This window comes from Rana temporaria, chromosome 1 (genome assembly GCF_905171775.1).
Source record: "Rana temporaria chromosome 1, aRanTem1.1, whole genome shotgun sequence".
In the NCBI taxonomy this organism is placed as follows: domain Eukaryota; kingdom Metazoa; phylum Chordata; class Amphibia; order Anura; family Ranidae; genus Rana; species Rana temporaria.
Genome location: NC_053489.1, coordinates 130,286,702 through 130,306,483, shown reverse-complemented (window position 1 = coordinate 130,306,483; position 19,782 = coordinate 130,286,702). Strand labels below are relative to the sequence as shown.

General features: G+C 43.9%; 1 protein-coding gene across 5 annotated transcripts in view; it reads right to left on the bottom strand.

The window, feature by feature from the left end:
* The window catches only part of PAM (peptidylglycine alpha-amidating monooxygenase), a 290,095-nt gene that overhangs the window by 171,207 nt on the left and 99,106 nt on the right, over nucleotides 1-19,782 (bottom strand). For all 5 annotated transcript variants that reach the window (XM_040342875.1, XM_040342893.1, XM_040342903.1 and 2 more), the window contains exon 5: nucleotides 3,090-3,177. In XM_040342875.1, coding sequence (XP_040198809.1) covers nucleotides 3,090-3,177 — 88 coding nt within the window. The remainder of the gene's footprint in view (nucleotides 1-3,089; nucleotides 3,178-19,782) is intronic.

The following is a 19,782-nucleotide window of genomic DNA, read 5'->3' as shown; positions in this document are numbered from 1 at the left end:
GATAATTGGATTATTTTAATTATGGCTGGTATATGTACCTGAATTTGTCATTATGAGCTTCGTATAGTCACCTGCTGAAGCACTCAGTGTCAGGAAATCAGTCTCTAGATCACTGGAACATGCTGTCAGGAACGAGCAACACTCCTGTTTTATGACAGCTGCTGGACTTCTTCCACATCCTGATTTTCCACATACTTATCTGACTGTTCACCTGCAGGGTGATTGATGTAGACACAGCCACTGAGTGGGGACACAACCTGTTTTAAGCCTGCCATGTCCTTAGTGCCATGCTTGTGATAGTGTTCACAACACGTGCTTCAAGCTTCCATGTATCTGCCTTATTCACGTGCCTTGACCTTTGCCCAATTCCCGTCTTGTCTACTAGTTGGGATTTCCTTGTGATCAACTTCAGATTGGACTATTCTCTGAAATCTGTCTGCCTTTGGATCATGGAATTGACGACTACTCTCTGAACATTGCCTGACTCGAACCTGGACTTCCATTAGCCCAATCTCTGACCAGCTGCCAACCGCAAGTACCGGTTTACTGTGCTTCGCTTGCGCCTGCCCCGGCATGGTAGCCAGGTACTATAACACTGTATATAGGACCTGGTGGCAACTGAATACTGGTAGGCCTACTTGCCTTATGGAAAAGGGGGCTGCTATAGGTGAAGAACACAAAGCAGGCTATAGTGCCTGACCAACAATGCTAGGGGTAGGCATGACACGTGCTTACTGTAGGGGGGAATACAGCAATCACCTCATCAGTGTGCCGTTTATTCACTCTGGAATCAGCAGGAAGAGGAAAGGTAGCAACATACCGTAAAAGTATTCTTTAGTAATGCTTGGAAAAATAATGACACTATGATGGGTATGCAGAGTACCAGGAGTGTGGGAACACAAAAAATTGTCTGAATAGGATCATAAAATTTCCACGTTCAATTATATATGTTGCTGTTGTGTATTTCGCTGTTTGGCCCCAATAATTGCTGTTATGTGTTCTACTGTTCTGTCTTTCCCTCTAGGCACAACACCCTCAAGTGTGTGTCATTTCTTTTAAACCTCATATTTAAAAGATCTGAATACATAGAATAGTAAAAAAAAAAAGAAAAAAAGAAAAAATGAGAGTAATTAAAGTAGAATTGAAGGCAAGACTATTTTTTATTTTATTTAATATAGTAAGGAAAGGTTATAACCAATGCCAGGATTCCCCCCCCCCCCATTTGTGTTTCACTGGGAGAAAAAAAACGTAAAAAGTGAGACAAATTCCTGGTAGTCACCAGTGTCCCCATTGGAAGAGTTCCCCTCTAGTCCTGTGATTACTACTAAGAATTTGGGATTTTCTTTCACTTTCGGTGATAACAATCACCAGGACAAAGAGGATGAATTTTCCCAACAGGAATACAGCCACCAATGACAACCTGAGAGGTATTCTAATCCTTCTCCACGGTATACCACATGCCATGGCCATGATTTTTCAATCAATCAATGGGGTTGCACCAACATCTGCTGCAGTGGCAGGGCAGTGGGTTAGCATTTAAGCTTAAAACAGCCAGCGAGTAGGCCACATGTTGCCTTCTTACCTTGTGTCAAAAGCTCTCTGAAAAGCGATCCACTGCAGATCCCTTTTGAGGGAGGCGGCTAGGGCCCTCTATTTTTCCAAATAAGGCATTTCCTGAATGCAATGTGCAATCTGGCATGTGCCTTGATACCGTTACAGAATGCATTTAGATAGCATGCCTGTTATAGGCATCCAATCTTTTGGCTGTACTTGCTCTAGATCTGAAAAAACTCACTCCTCGGTCCAAGCAAAATACGGCCGTGATATCAGTATGACCTTGACCTTACACCACTGAAAGAAAACATTCTATTTTAAATCTTTTATTTATTAACAAAAGTCAAGAATTTGGTATCAAATAAAAAAACACAGAAATGACAGAAAGGAAAATGTAACATGACAGGTGTTACAGTGAAACGGGACCCTGCTCTTTCTTATATCCCACAGGTATTTTCCAATTACAGCATGCAAGAATTATTTTCATACATGTAATGCTAAACACCTAAAAAAAATTAAAAGAATAAAAATGGCATAAATCTTTCCAATAGTTTGCAGATGCTATAACTTTTGCGCAAACCAATCAATATACGCTTATTGCAAATTTTTCCACCAAAAATATGTACAAGAATACCGTATATATTGGCCTAAAGTCCCTAAACTGATGAAGAAATTTGTATTTTTTTTATTTTTTACTATTTGGGGATATTTATTTATAGCAAAAAGTAAAAAAAAAAAAAAAAAAAAAAAAAAAGTTTTACAAAATTGTTGCTTTTTTTTGTTTATAGTGCAAAAATATAAAACTGCAGAGGTGATCAAATACCACTAAAAGAAAGCTTTTTGTGGGGAAAAAAATTGTTGAGGTACAGCATTGCATGACTGCGCAATTGTCAGTTAAAGCGATGCAGTGCCAAATTGTAAAAAGAAGAAGGGGGTAAAATCTTCCGGGGCCGACGTGGTTAATAAGCTCTGAAGAAACTGCACTTTCAGAGTGCACAGACTAGTTGCCTTTAGTAAATCGACCTCTATGTGTCTGTGTATAACCCACTTTTTCTGGTTGATATTCATCATATCATACTGTAGGCACTTGTATTTAGACCCCTTTCACGCTACAGCGCCTCTAGAACAGCACCGGACATTTTTGCCATGCTTTAGCAGTGCTTTTCAGCCACTAATTCCCTTTTTGCAGCACTTTCAAAAAACTTTGGAAGCCGCTGCCCATTCATTGCAATGGACAGGTGCGTTTTTGGAGCGCAATTTACAGCACTCCCTACCTGCCACAAAGATGCTGCTTGCAGGACTTTTAATAACGTCCCGCAAGCGCACTGTTCGAGTGTGAAAGCACTCACTGCAAAGAATGGGAGGTGGTTTTCAGGCCTTTTTTTTTTTTTAGAGGCCATTTCTAGCGCTAAAGCGCCTGAAAACTGCCTCTGTATGAAAGGGGTCTTACAGTTTTCATATTGAATTTCATTTCTCTTTTCTGTTTTACAATAAACATTTTAAATAAAAAGAGTATGACATAAAAATAAACATACCAGTATTCTTCAGTAGAAGAGGGTGAACCACATCCAAACAGAAGCATGTGATGTGCAGTATCCATACTGGCATGAGGTTTGAAGTCAACTACGAAAAAAGAAACAAAATATATTAATTTCAAAATCAGACTGGCAAATTCAACTTTCATGTTCAATAACCAATCTGAACGCCAACATGATCGCAGCAAAAAGTACAAAGAGTTAAAAGCAGACCTTCACCCACAAATGTCCCTCCCCCCCACCCCAAGCCCCTAACCCTTTTAGTTTCCCAACTTTTTTTCTCGGGGAGTGGGTACTTTTTTTGACATGTATCCTCTCCTACAATTCTTGCCTAGGAGACAGGATGTCAGTTTGGCTCTCCCATCCCTTGTAAAGTATTTCAAGCGGCTGTAGGACCCGTCTTTAGGTTGTGGTGTGAGAGCAGACAGGTTTGTGAATTCTCTGCCAAATGTGTTCATATACTTTGATCTCCTTGACGCTTGGCTTAGTCCAGCTCAAATTTTCTCAAACAAAAAACTTTGCCACTGGCAACAATGCTCAATGCCTCTGTCAGTATTGCTGGCTTGATAATTTTACCCGCACACAGAGGCAAATGATGCAACCACATGGCTGATCTGTACAAACAGGAAGTGACTGGAGCTGCTCTGTCGTAGTTTTCTATTTCCCAGTGCATTATGGGATACCGGGGCCTCAATGGTCTCTCCTTTTTTGGGGGGGAGGGGGGGTAATTATGCAACAGCCACACTTTCTAATATGCCCAAATGAAGAATTTTCTAATCTGTATCTAAAATAACATGCAGACAACCCTTGGGGACTTTGCCCACATCTTCTGGACTTGCCCGGCTATCGTCAGGTATTGGACAGAGATACTGTCCTTCATAAGCCAAGTCACCAGCATACCATTGCAACCTTCTATGGCAATTCTCAAGCTAGACTTGATAGAACAATTAACCCTTATGGTAGCGGGTTGCACTCTGGTTGTGCTGCTTCTATTCTATGCCTGCAAGGCCACAGCCCTATGCTGGTGCAAACCTACTCCCCCTCCCCTGTCCCTGTGGAAACAATTGGTCAACAACAGCTTGCCACTTTACAAAGACACCTATGCCAATAGAGGCTGCCCTCAAAAACACGACAAGGTCTGGTTCAAATGGCTAGCAGACCCTTCTATAGCCACTGAAGCCCTCTAAAACCACCAGATCTCCATGATACCCCTTTTCGGATGATTTTCGTGTGATGTTGTACAATTTTAATGTCCTGCTCTGATCGGTATACCCGGGTTCTACACTAGCTCATAACCCCAGAAGCCAATAATTTACTGTATTCACCACGGTGACCCATTTCTCCCGCCATGCTTTATATGACTAAAGTACCAGATGACGTGTTTCCTGCCAAGGTCACCCTGATGCCCTTTTATGACCAATGTATGTTGTTTTGAAAATCAATAAACAGATAAAAAAATAAAATAAAAAAAAATAACACGCAGACATGTATACATAATTTTAGAGAGTATACACAACACTGTCATGTATAGAGTACAGAGGCTATTTTTTAAAGAGAAGGGTATACATTATTCATTCTCCTGACCGAGAATGGGCATACTTACCCATACCTCTGAGAACCCAGCATGTCCTCTTCACTTATTTATTAGTAACCTGTGTGCAGGTTGTCAACTAGTAACACACCTGACTAATCTCAGTGGAGAGTGTTCAGGCTGGCATAAGGTAGCCAGTTATCATTACAATCGTATTCTGGGTCCTGCTCAGTCTGAACATTAGATCATATGCCTATTCCTTATTTATAATATGGGGCCCGACACTCAAGCACCATACTATTTCTGGTCTTCCTGTCATCTTACTCAATAATATTAATGTAATGAGTTGTAGTTCATGTTGCCCAAATGTTGGGTATCCACAATTGTCAAATATCTACTGCACAAGCTCGAAGGTACAGTTGTTGCAAAATTCAACTCTTTCTGGAGGAAATATGTAATGAGTTTATCATTTAAGGTTGCAAAAGGAAAATCGCAGAAAATTAATGTAACAACTGTTAGAAATCTAACAATTTGGTTGACGCAAAGTTGCCCTCTACTAATACAAGGTATAAGGTTGATGTGACAAAAAGGGATAAGGAATAAGAGGGAAGACTGAGTGAAGATGATCACCGGCTTGACATCACATTTTTTGCACCCCCCAGTCCAAGGTCTGGGCTTTTTATATTAATTATTATCCTTATATATCCGGGAAGTAGGTCCATCCATACATATGCGTGCCCCCTGGTCGCCGTACGGGACCCTGTGTGGTGGCACCCGCCTCACTTACCTGTGGGGTTTTCTAGGTGAGCAGCTGAGCCCTTGTTCCCCAATTTACCTATTGTAGCTGTTGTTTAATGTATAACTGTTGACTGTGTCATTTTAATTTTAGACATGCTTCTGATGAAGCGGCTGAAGCTGCGAAACTAGTCAAGATGATTGTCATGACTCTCAACCCACTGTTCTTCTCCCCCTTTGGGGATTACTATACTGGTGTTGTGTTGGTCGTTCTTTTAATTTTGTACCCCCTGTTGTCTTATTGATGCTGTATTTAATAAAAATGTTTCTTATATTTGTACATTTTATATCCATGTTACCAGTACTATGATAGTCCAACCATGGCCCCACCCCCTTTTCTTTGGCTCTTTGGTTTGGGGACCTCAGATCCAATTTCTCTATATTCAAATTCTGGATGATGGTACGGTTTTTTTAAGTGTTTATGGATCTTTACCTTCAGAGGTTGTATTTCGCATTCATGTTACTATATAGATTAAAGTGGATGTAAACCCGATTCATGAAATTTGAGCTGGGCTCATATCTGCAGTATTTTGTTATCTCTCTTCAATGAGCTAAGTCCTGTAGCTCTCTCCTGAACCCCTCAGACAATTTAGACAAAATCAGCCTGAACCTTCAGTCCGGGGAGGTTGCTAAAATAGATTAGCAGGTAGCAGGTCCTATTACAAAAACACCTTTGAGAGTCTCTCCCTATGATGAGAGGGGGTGTGTGCCTTTCCTCCAATAAGCAATGTTAGCTATCTCTTGGCTGTATGCCCAGAAATCACACTCTGTGTTAACCAGGAAGAAAAAATCTAACACAATCTCAACTTTCTAAACAGTATATAAAATGTGAAAACAGCAGATATACATGTTAAACCTATGTAGGGAGATTTGCTTTATCTCTGTGTATCATCTGAGGCTGTTCACTTCACTGGGTGTATGGAGGGATTAACATCCACTTTAAGTACATATTTATTTCTACAAAGATAAATAATATAAAAACAATCAAACCATTTGGTTCAATTGGCATGATATAGATCACACACAAAATTATAGGATACGTCCCTATCCACCCCAAATCCCCTACTGCTTAGCTACTGCTATTACAGAATAACCATCATAGATGATACAGGGAAATTACAACCACATAAAGTAGAAATGGCAGGTGGTATATCCTCAGTCAACAAAAAACAAATTCATACAGGGATGAAGTAGGGATGATTGAACACAAGATGTTTCCTAGATCTGACAATCCACTTTATAAGGAGATAAACGGAGGCATACATATAGAACACATGCTTAGATCATGCGGTGAACTAGAAAGCAAATAACTCAGTCGGGATACCTCAAGGGAAATAGAAGAATTGATAGAGCACCAATAAACAAGTACTATTCCCAAATGTCTGGTGGCCCCTTTTAATATACATTGAATAATTAGCTACTGTCCAAAGAAGGGGAACTTGGCCTTTATTTACCCCATCTTCAGTCCAGGTGGCCTCCTCACACCGGCCAGGAAAGTCCAGGAAATAAAACTCCTAGCGTTTGCTCCATTGCGATTTTGCGTTAGATTCGTACATTTTTAGTCAATAGAAATCTTGTTTTTAATGGTAGCAATGCCAATTTAAAATGTGTACAGAGAAATAAAATCTTACGGGATGTGAACACAACTCCTTACTAAAGTAACGTCATTGCAATGTTGGCAAAGCAGTGAGTTCAATTGAAGGGGATGGAATGTGAGAAAATAATATTTGTTATGTAGAAGAGACGAAAATGAGCAGTTCTGCTGCTTCTTTGAAGTAAGAGGAGTGCCATGCAGATTGCAAAATCATTATTTTACTACCCTCCGGTCACCGAACAGTATAATTACATGATCAAGACCAAGATGTGTGATTTTATACAGACCTCAGCAACAAAAGTAATGGGAAACAACCAACCACCAGGGAGAAAAAGTCCGTCAGCTCATCCTATACTTTCATTTTCGATCACTAATTTAACATTATTTAATTACAAGAAAAATAACTAAATCTCTGTAGGTTACTTTCCCTTTCCAGGAGCTGATAAAAGTATATCTGAAGGATTTTTAAGTTTTGAGTAAAGCAGACAACAGTTTAAATCTCAGTCCCCATCAGCCCCCCCCCCCCCTTTTTTTTTGCAGTCTAGTTCCCAACTTTGCAATATGTTATGGAAATGAGAATGAAGCCTCGAAAACTGCCAGGAGAGCATTTGGCCGGGAATCCAGGCCCTGTGTATGTTCCCTAGAAGTTTTCCCATCAGGAAAACAGCCGGGAATCCCGACGGGAAAATAGAGAACCCTGCCCTCTATTTTCTCGTCGGGTTTCCTGGCAGAGTGTTTCCTGCCGAGAAAACTGGTCGTCTGTATGCTTACCTGTCCGAAGATAAACCCGCGCATGCTTGATAAGCCTCCTACACATGTGCGGTAGCATACAAGGCATAGTGTGGGGTGTAGCAAGATGGCAGCGACGGCATCGAATGTGACGAGTGCTGGCTCGTCCTAGTCGATGACTTCACCGCGTTCTTGCCATTCAAAAGAACGGCGGTTCTTTTAAATGGCCGTCTGTATGCACAGCTTTGCAAGAAAAGCTTGTCCGGAATCCCATCAGGAAAACCAAGGTTTTTTTCTGAAGGGATTCCTGGCCGTGTGTGCAGGGCTTGAGAAGAGGGCGAGCGGTTCCCTGTAGTCCAATAGAAGTGTATTCAGGGAGGGCTGACAACACTACTTGGGATTTCAGTGCTGCATAAGCAATGTTGTCAGATCACTACATAGATATAGAAGCTCACTGGACTAAAAGCTTGTTTTTATTCTGTAGGTTCAGGTAAATAACTGACCCTATCCTTTTGTTCAGCAGGGTGCAGCCAGGTTCTCTTCTACCCAAAGATCCCGGCTGTGGCCAGTCTCTCAACGTCATCACATACAGTGTAAAACTATTAAACCTGCAGATACTTAGACAGATGGTGGCGAATGCATAGGTACATCAGTTTTATAGGTGCAAAAAAATACCCATTGATTTTGTTATAAATTCTGAGCTTCCCTGTGTTCTTTGCCAGTGTTCTCCCAAAAGAGCCTATTCTTACCTAGGGCTATAAATAAATGTATCCCTTTGCAATGCATAAGAAGACAATGGGAGTGGTGGTTTACCAAAAAGGCAACGGTTAAGGCTGACAACAATTAGTTCAAGAAATGCTGTCTGTTGTCAGCAGACTATAAGAAATTAGGAGCTTTACTGAGCAAAATCACCTTCAATGAACTATGCCCCACATTGTGCTGGATTCTATAGAAATCTTCTATGCAGAGATGCCCCGTCCTCTTCCTGCTGTTGAACTTTTGGTGTTGTGGTGGTTAAAGGGTTTGTAAAGGATTTTTTTTTTATCTTAATAGCTTCCTTTACCTTAATGCAGTGTTGTTTTCATGTCCTCATTGTTTTTGCTCTCAAGTTGCTGTAATTCTTCTCTGATCTCCACACTTCCTGGTTGCCTGTTTTCTGATGACCACAGTGCTGGGAGCTTTCTCTCTGTGGTCACTAATCAAGGAGGTGTGATTACTGTGTGTCTAAAACCAGGGGCGTAACTAGAAATCACAGGGCCCCATAGCAAAATGTTGTATGGGGCCCCCCAGAGCCGCCCTAGTGTCAATGCAGCGTGACCTGTGCCCCATGCAGCGTGACCTGTGCCCCATGCAGCGTGACCTGTGCCCCATGCAGCGTGACCTGTGCCCCATGCAGCGTGACCTGTGCCCAATGCAGCGTGACCTGTGTCTAGGGATGAGCCGAACATACCCGCGTTCGGTTTGCCCCAGAACGTTCGAACAGACTGATCGTTTGCGCGAACATTTAGAACCCCATTGAAGTCTATGGGACTCAAACGTTCAAATTCAAGAGTGCTCATTTTAAAGCCCAATATTCAAGTTATTGTTGGAAAACGTCTTTGAGAACCCGGGTCTTGCCCCAGGGAACATGTATCAATGGAAAAAAAAGTTTTAAAAACTGTATTTTTTTCTTGAGCAGCGATTTTAATGATGCTTAAAGTGGAAAAAAAATTCCTTTAAATATGGTACCTGCTGGGTGTCTATAGTAGTGGCACGTGTTTAGAAATGTCCCTGCACAACATGAGATTACTATATATATATACATACACACAGCATATGTATGTTTTATGTACTACTTTTTTAATGAATAAACTGCAATATTTATTGTGAAGCGCCAGTTTATGAGTTGAGGACACATCTAACATTCACATGCATTAAACAAATAAATATAGCACAGATGTAACAACAAAATAATTTAATCTGTATGCTATACTAACAATAAAACACACCACACTGTGTGATAATGGTTCCCTCGCAGGGAATTTCTAAAACAAGTTGCAACAACTGGGACTCCTTCTGCACTATATTTCTATGCAGGCTCCAATGTGTGGGACCCCTGCTACCCCAATGCGTCTGCACACATGTGTTAATCTGTGCAGAAGAGTAAGTTTGGGATTGCTGAGTGAGTATGCTGGAATGTGGCCCCTCTTCTCAGGCTGCCTGTATTGATTGTGCAAAGTGGGGCCCAGGCCCTGGGCCGCTCACTCCTCAGTGCCCATGAAATGCAGCCTGATTAGTGCCCATCAATGCAGCCTTGCCAGTGCCCATCAAATGCAGCATGATCAGTGCCCCATTATTGCAGCCTTACCAGTGCCCATACAATTCAGCGTGATCAGTGCCCATCAAATGCAGCCTTACCGCCTTACCAGTGCCCATCAAATGCAGCTTGATCAGTGCCCATCAAATGCAGCCTTGCCAGTGCTCATCAATACAGCCTTGCCAGTGCCCATCAAATGCAACCTGATCAGTGCCCATCAAATGCAACCTTACCAGTGTCCATCAAATGCAGCTTGATTAGTGCCCATCAAATGCAGCCCGATCAGTGCCCATGAAATGCAGCTTGATCAGTGCCCATCAAATGCAACCTGATCAGCACCCATGAAATGCAGCCTTGCCAGTGTCCATCAAATGCAGCCTAGCCAGTGCCCATCAAATACAGCCTTGCCAGTGCCCACCAAATATGGCCTTACCAGTGCCCATCAATGCAGTCTTACCAGTGCCTATCAAATGCAGCCTTGCCAGTGTCCATCAAATGCAGCCCGATCAGTGTGCAGCAATGCAGCCTGATCTGTGTCTAGCAATGCAGCCTGGCATGTGTCTGAATCTGGGATTTGAATATCCCAGCGCGATCCCGTCCTCCTCTCTCAGTCCACCTCCTCCAGTGGCCGCTGTAACAAAGTCCCGGCTCCTATAATTTACATCACACTGATTAAATTTGCCAATGGATCAGTGTTCACCCATCACTAGAGCTGGGTCTTTGTAACAGCGGCCGCTGGAGGAGGAGGAATAGGAGGACCGAGGTAGGGGAGGTCGGTGCACCTTGACAATGAGAACGGCATTCCTGCTGTGGAAAAAGTAAAGGAACGTTGTTCCCATGCGTTCCCGCAGGACTTGAGCCCTGGGTGTTGACACCCATGTGATTCAATTCCTGTCCGAATTTGCAGATCGCACTGCGATATGCAAACTGATTTGGGGGTGCCATTAAGTTTTAATTGGCACTCCCAGCAGTTCATATGGGGCAGTGTGAACTGCCGACAGGAGACATGTGATGTAGGAACCCCCAGTGGATTTGCAGGGTTCCCGCATTGCAGCAGTATGAACAGGCCTTTAATCCTAATGGCATGCTGCACACACTAGAAATCACACCCACACTGGAAACTGCTCTGCATTTGCGATTCCTGTGCGGGCTGCGACTCCAGAAATGGTGGAGGGTCCTATAGACTTTTTCTTTGTATTTAGGGAGGCACAGCAGCCCACACAGTATAAATGGGCTGCCATGCCCACTAAGGATGAGCTCCGGCGTGTTCGCATAGAACACGTGCAGAGCCCACCAGGAAGTCGGCACCCGCGCTGCGCTAATCACAGCCAGGCAGACATTTCCCGATCTCTGCAGCCGAGCATCGGACAATGTCTGACTGGCTGTGATTAGCGCAGCGCGGGTGCCGACTTCCTGGCGGGCTCTGCACGTGTTCTATGCGAACACGCCGGAGCTCATCCTTGATGCCCACACAAAATACACCTTGCAGAGCCACATCAGTGTGAACTAAAGGAAAAAATACCCCCCCCCCCCCTCTACTGCTTAAGAACCCCCCACCCAGAAGCAAAACTCCCCACTGAAAAACACCACCCTCCCTCATATATCCCCACAATATTAACCCCCCTGTCTCTGATCACACCTCAAGGCAAAAATATCTCCCTCATTTCTAATGCTAAATAATATCTCCCTTCATTCAACAAACTTCCCACCCAGAACCAAATCCCTGCCAATAACCACCCCCTGTAAACTTCTCTACAAGAAACTTACAGGGGGGGAGGGGGGTCCTTCTCTAAAACCAAACCCACCACCTTTCCTTAACCTCCCCACCAAAAGAATCTCCCCCAGGCAGGAATTCTCACCCCCTCCTTCCTCCACACAGAAAGCCATGCTTCTCCACCTACCTGACCTGCCTCATCTTCAGAAATCGGCATGGCACAGAGGCAGGAAATTAAATCTTCTGCATCCCCGGTCTCCCTTCGGCTGTGTCAGAGCTGTGGAGTCTCTGGGAGATCCCTCGGCAGTGTGCTCTCATTGGCAGAGCGTGCCTGGAGCAGTGTGTGTGTGTAAGCAGCCACAGCTGCTAACGGGAACAACGTTCCTGCCGGGCCCCCCTGATCCTCACTCGGCTGCGGGCCCCATAGCGTCCGCGTGGGTCGCTATGGCGGTAGTTCCGCCACTGTCTAAAACCCTTCAGCACCAATCAGTTTCGTTTTCCAAACCATCACTGCCCTGTATTGGCTCTGTGTCTCTGTACATCACAGAAGCAGGAAACATGCAAAAACGAAACTGAAACTACAGGTACATTATATGATTGATTTTTATCTACCGTATTTATCAAGGTATTGCGTGCTCTGGCGTATAGCGCGCACCCCTAAAGTGGACCCGCATTCCTGTGGAAAAAATATTTTTGTACTTACAGTTTTGGTGTCTTGCACGGCGTCCATCGACGGCCTCGTCGGGTCCGGCGTCCGTCTGCGGCTTCGGGTGTCCTCTTCGTCGGGTCCGGCGTCCTCCCCGCTCGTTTCCCGCGCCGAATTTGAATACTGCGCCGGCATATACCGAGCGCAGTACACTCTCGTGTATAGTCGGGCAGGCTCGGCTACTCTCGCGCTCACGTCCTGTACGTCCAGGACATGAGCGCGAGAGGAGACGAGCCTGCCCAAAAATACACAAATGTACTGCGCTCGGTATATGCCGGCGCAGTATTCAAACTCGGCGCAGGAAAGCGGGTATCGGCGTATACCGCGCACCCATGATTTTGCCCTGATTTTCAGGGCAAAAAAGTGCGCGGTATACGCCGATAAATACGGTATTTGTAATCATTTTTAAAGGGAACCAGTGAACTATTATGTCTCTATACCCGGTAAACAGTCATTTCAGCAAAATTCTTCCATTACTTTCACTGCCTATAACTTGATCTGAATGGAGGAGAGTCTGATGAGTCACAGAATCCTTTCTCCATTCACAAATCATGTTTAGGAGTTTTTTTTTTTTTTTTTTTAGGAGTTATATTATATAATAAGCATTTTCCATAATATGACATACGGTACGCATGTGAATAACTGCATCTGTAAGATTGTCCTAAATATTTCACCACAGACGTCGATGATTAGGACAAGGTGCTATTGAAAAAGGTCTGTTGATGGAGAACAGAGACAATAGTCCCAGAGGAAGACCAAGTTCACCAGCTGCTTCCATAAATACAATAGGAACCTAAACATAGACCAATGGCTATTCTCAGAAAGGGAAATTAGCAGGACAATACAAAAACACCAACCAATATTGTGTATAATAAAGGTTATGTAAAAAAAATCCTAACAAGTAAAGTCACAATGTGCCCAGCCATTCCAGCAAACATTCATTCTACAAACACACTCGGCAAACCTGAGCTTATGCTAAAGTGTATGGGGGAGGAAGTGCGACTGAATATCCATCAAACAGATCTTACACCGGGGGAACCAGAACAACAAGTCAAACAATTAAACCAAACCAGTTGCTCATGCATTTAAATTAATATTAAACCCTCAGAGTTTTTTTAGCTGAACACAATGAGCACAAGAAAATAAACATTCCCCAGTAAACGATTTGTTAAAATTCTCTCTAGCATTTGCAATTTGCAACTTTCAGGGCCAGTTTACATCAGGATTGCACGGGAACACATATATTCATTTGATTGGGCTACAAAATGCACCAGACCATGCAAAACATAGTGCATGCACTACATTTAAAAACGCACTGCGGTAAATGCACTGTGTTTCCGATGCCATTAACAATACATTGGCTGGCTTCCCACTGTATACGAGCGAACCGTGCTGTATGAATGGTCCCGCAGGCTTGTGGGACCTATGGCACGTCCCAGAAGGTTGCGGGCAGGAGGGAGCATTTCTGATGGCAAAGCCGCGTCCATCTGACCAGAAGTGGGAGAGGACACCTGTCAAAAAAAAAAAAAAAAGGTACCTGCTAGCCCCCACCCCTAAAATAGTGCCAAAAGTAGAATGGGGGGGGGGATATAAAGCAGAACTTCCCCTTTAGAGTTTAAGGTGGTTCTAAAGCCTAAACATTTTTTACCTTAATGCAAGGTTTACATTCAAGTAAAAAATGTTTAGGCATCAGCATCCCCCCCTTTTACTTACCCTCATTTGATCCAGCGCTGTGTGCATGTCTGCCGCTCTTTTCTACTCTCACTAATGGGTCTCGCTGGGGTACTGTGAGCCATTGGCTACCAGGGCTTTCAATCAAAGCCAGTGGTGAGGGAGCAAGGGAGGGGGTGGGACTGAGGTCTGTGTCAATGGATGCCGCAGTGGGGCTCGGAAATGAGCACACATGAGTGCCCCCATGGGAAGCAGCTCCTCATAGGGACACTGGAAAGAGAGGAGGGGCCATGAAGCACCGGCTGGGGACCCGTAAAGTGGAAGTTCCCAGCCGCTCTGTGCAATTCCATTTTATAGCATCATCATTGTGATAACAATACACACACACACACACACACACACACACACACACACACACACACACACACACACACACTAGTTATTTTTGACAGTCCAGCATAAGCTTATGTGAAAAATCTCTTTTCATGCTGCGAACACTGCCTGTCTGCTGGACATCCCTTTCCACAACATCCTTGATTCCCTGCATGCTTTGTATAGCTGCTCCTCTGCGGTTTACTTTCAATTTCTAAGGACTACATATCACATGGTACCTTGCTGCCTGCATGCAGTGATTCCTGTACTGACTCCGCCTCCTAAAACTCCTCATCTCAGCACCTCTGTAGTTCAGAAGGCAGGCTCAGTGAAATGCGTGACACAGCAGGGCATAGCGAATTCTCTCCCACCCCACCTCTATGCTGACAGATGAAGAACGATTTTAACACTTTTCTGACCCTTTGAAGGGGTGTAGGGAAGAGAAGATTGCAGATATACATGTAAAAACTTACGTAGGAAGATTTGTTTCATCTCTGTTTATCATCTGAGGCTGTTCACGTCACTGGGTATATGTGAGGTTTACATCCACTTCAAACATGACACCTTTCACCAATACTACACGCGCCTAATTTCTGACTGGTATTAGGCAGATTGTTGGTTGTTAACTTCTTGAGACCTGCACTATAGCTGAATGACGGCTACAGCGCGGACCTGAATATCCAACTGGACGTCAATTGACGTCCGCCCCTTTGGGCGTTCCCCGCGCGCTCCAGAGCGTGCAGGGGGGAAACTCTGTGTTGGCGTGTCCCTTGGACACAGCCAATTACAGATCGCCGCGAACGGCCAATCAGAGTGGCCGTTTGCGATCCGATCTGTGCGGCCAATGAGAGATGATCTCGTATGTAAACATATGAGATCATCTCTCATTGCCGGCTCTCACAGAGACAGCGTCCTGTCTCTGGAGAGGAGACCGATCTGTGTCTCTTGTACATAGGGACACAGATTGTCACCTCCCCCAGTCACCCCCCCTCCACCTACAGTTAGAACACTATGCAGGGAATACATTTAACCCCTTCCTCACCCCCTAGTGTTAACCCCTTCAATGCCAGTCACATTTATACAGTAAATAGTGCATATTTATAGCACTGATCGCAGTATAAATGTGAATGGCGCCAAAAATGTGTCAAAAGTGTCCGATGTGTCCGCCATAACGTTGCAGTCCCAATAAAAATCGCATTTCTAGTAAAAAAAAATAAAAAAATAATAAAAAATAATAATTCTGTCCCCCATTTTGTAGGCGCTATAACTTTTGCGCTTATTGCGATTTTTTTTTTTTTTTTACCAAAAATATGTAGAAGAATACGTATCGGCCTAAACTGAGACTGAAACTTTTTTAAATTGGCATATTTATTATAGCAACAAATAAAAAATATTGTATTTTTTTTTCAAAATTGTCGCTCTTTTTTGTTTATAGCGCAAAAAATGAAAACCGCACAGGCGATCAAATACCACCAAAAGAAAGCTCTACTTGTGGGGAAAAAAAAGAAGTCAATTTTGTTTGGGAGCCACGTTGCACGACCACGCAATTGTCAGTTAAAGCGACGCAGTGCCGGAAGCTGAAATTTCACCTGGGCAGGAGGGGGGTATATGTGCCCAGTAAGCAAGTGGTTAAAAAACAAGATACTGTTTTGAAAAAGTGCAGCATTAAAAGTCCCCTTCAGCTTATGCAGGGTGGCTGGTCGTGTCTCTGCCCCCCTCCTGTAGTTTTCGGCAGGCAGTCTAGAGTGGGTGGAGTCTGCTGGGTCCCTCCCACAGTTCTGCACTACACAAGGATGTGCAGTGAATGTCACTACTACTTTTACAAGGTAATAACTGGGTTTGCAAAGGCATTTGGTGCACACAAAGCTCAGATTTAAAGTGGTTGTTAAGCCACGCTAACCTGTATACACCATCAGCAATGCCTCCTATTGTAGTATCCCCCTCTGTACGGGGTTTATAAAAATAAATGCTGCAAATACCCAATTTCACTGCAGAGATTGCGATCATATAACTGGCCAGCTTTCCTCCTCTGAGAGATGCAGCAGGCGGGGCTGAGACTCATTTGCTGATGTCAGCCTTGAGAGGAGGAGAGAGCTGGCTGGTCATGTGATTGCAATCTTGGCTCTTAATTTAGGTATTTACAGCATTTATAAATCATTCACAGAGGGGGACAGGGCAATAGGAGGCAGTGCTGATGGTGTAGACAGGTTAGTGTTATGAGAGCTGCAGGAGGAGGGAGGGGCGACACACACACACACACGCGCACACACACACACACACACACACACACACACACACACACAAGAGCAGATAGGCTGCTGATGGCAGATGTACACTGACCACAATGTCAGGGCTCAGCAGCCATGATACACAGTGATCAGTTTACAGAGGGATGTGGAGAAACTGGCAGAATGAGCCAGGTTTTTTAGGTGTTACAGGAAGCCAAATGACACAGGCCAAGCACTGTGTCATATAACATGCATTAAAGGAGCAGGATCCATTTTTTGGGGGGGTTAACAAACGCTTTAACTCCCTACTGAGGCAAAGGAGCAGATGGAGATGAGACAGGAGTTTACAGTTTTTATATTTTTGCTAGTATAAAAATGCTACACAAGAAAAATAATACCCAAACTGGGTAGGTGGAGTACACCTTTAACCACTTGAGACCCGCGCTATTGACAAAAGACGTCAACAGCGCGGTTCTCAGGTGCCAAGTGGACGTCTTTGGACGTCATTTGAAATGCATTACCCGGGCGCGCGGCGGGTAACCACTGTGCTGCCGCATCGCTGGGGATCCGATGCGTGTACCTGGCGGCCGCGATGTCCGCCGGGTACACGCGATCGTCGGGAACACAGCCGGTAACAGCAGGGACATGGAGCTCTGTGTGTAAACACAGAGCTCCACGTGCTGTTAGAGGAGAGGAGACCGATCTGTGTCTCTTGTACATAGAGACACAGCATCGGTCACCTCCCCCAGTCACTCCCCTCCCCCACACAGTTAGAACACACCCAGGCTACACAGTTAACCCCTTCCTCACCCCCTAGTGTTAACCCCTTCCCTGCCAGTCACATTTATACAGTAATTAGTGCATTTTTATAGCACTGATCGCTGTATAAATGTGAATGGTCCCAAATTTGTGTCGAAAGTGTCCGATACGTCCGCCGCAATATTGCAGTCCCAATAAAAATCGCAGATCGCCGCCATTACTCGCAAATGTCAGTTAAAGCTGAAATTTCGCCTGGGAACGAAGGGGGTTTATGTGCCCAGTAAGCCAGTGGTTAAGCTAAATGCAGTGGTCAGTGTGTGCAATAATTCGTCTGCAAGTAAAAAAAAAAAACACCTAACATTTGGGATGGATGTCATTAATATAGACAGTAAAATATGAGGCTCCAGCTTAGACCAGCCATGCACTGCGGCACAGAGATTCTTCAAATGAAGCCCAAACCAGCAATGGTAATAAATTCTATTTCATTTTATAGAGACTTTCAGTCACATAGCACCCAGACTAATAAACAGCAAGGAATAAAAGCCGTCAGAAATTGAGAACATCCCCATTACAGGAATACAAATTACATACACTCGATCCCCCACAAATACAGCTTAGGAGTACCCCTAAAAAACAAAAAACAGTATACATCAAACGACTTATGAGTATAGTAAATTCTGCGCCAGACCTTGATTTGTGTATTGCTGTACTGGTAGGACGAATATGTTGCATTATCATTATGTAATTTTCTCTAAAAATCAAGTTTAATGAGTCAGAAATGAATATTGTGCAATTACATTGCATTGTAGTTCTTGTTTATAACACATTACTATGCCGATTTTTACCCCAAACGCCTGACCAGTTTTGTCAGTAGACTTGTATGCATAAAAAGGACATAAGAAAATACTAAAAGGGAATTTAGTAATATTGGAGCAGCCCTAAATGGCAATCAATCAGCCTATTGCTTTCATTTTCAAAGCTTAAAGTGGAGTTCCACCCAGGAAAAAAAAAAAAAAAAAAATTCACAAAAAATCCTAAAAAAAAAAAAAAAAATTATACTCACCCGAAATACCTGTTGCTATGCGGAAGTCAGTAATCTGCCTCTTCCGTAACCGCGGTCTGTCTTCTTCTGCATCCTCTTCTAGTGAATGGGGCGTGCTGCTTTCTGGGAACGGTTTGTAATCCCAGAGAGCAGCCGCCCATTCACAATTCGGCGTGAGACCCGCGCATGCGCAGTAGGAAACTGCCTGTTTCCCTTAGTGTGAATGATGGCGCGGGACCTGCACCGATCGAGGGATCAGCATCGGGGGGGCCCCAATCAGCGCGGGCAAGTAGGACAGGTAAGTGTCCTTATTAAAAGTCAGCAGCTACAGTGTTCGGTCCCAAAAAATTTTTTTTTTTTGTCACTTGTAAGGCAAAAGACATAATGAGCTAGCTAAACCGAAAAGGTTAAAGCGGAGGTTCACCCTAAAAAACAAGTTTCTACCAAGGCATCCAGCATACTAGTGTGAGCTACAGTATGCCTTTATTTTATTTTTTTTGCGCTGTACTCACAGTTTAATCCCTTAGTTAAGTTTCAGACTCCCCGCGGGGAGTAGACGTTCCTATGCAGAGGGGAACATGATTGACGGCCGGCTATGGCGCGTCACGCTTCCCGAAAATAGTCGGAGTAGGACTCGGCTCTTCACGGCGCTATACGGCGCCTGCGCACAGACTAGGAGCTGACTGCGCAGGCGCCGTGAAGAGCCAAGTCCTATTTCGGCTATTTTCGGGAAGCGTGACGTGCCATAGCCGGCCGTCAATCATGTTCCCCTCTGCATAGGAACGCCTACTCCCCGCGGGGTGTCTGAAACTTAACTAAGGGATTAAACTGAGTACGGCGCCAAAAAATAAAATAAAGGCATACTGTAGCTCGCGCTAGTATGCTGGGTGGCATGTTTTTATTATTTATATTATTGGCTTACGTGTAGGTAAAAGTGTAACAATGGACTATACAACCACTTTAATATTTGAAGCTCTTCTTTCCCAGGTGTGAGAAATTTGACACTCTAATGCCTTGTACACACGATTGGAATTTCCGATGGAAAAGGTCAGACGGAATTTTTTCATCAGATATTCCGACCGTGTGTGTGCCCCATCTGAGTTTTTCCATCCAAAATTCCAACGGAACATGTTCTCTTTTTTTCCCGATGGAAAAAAATTATATCGGAAATTACGTTCGTCTGTATGGAACTCGGACGCAGAAAAAAAAACATGCAGAATCAAGAAAAAAAAGCTTGATTTAAATCACAATTTTTA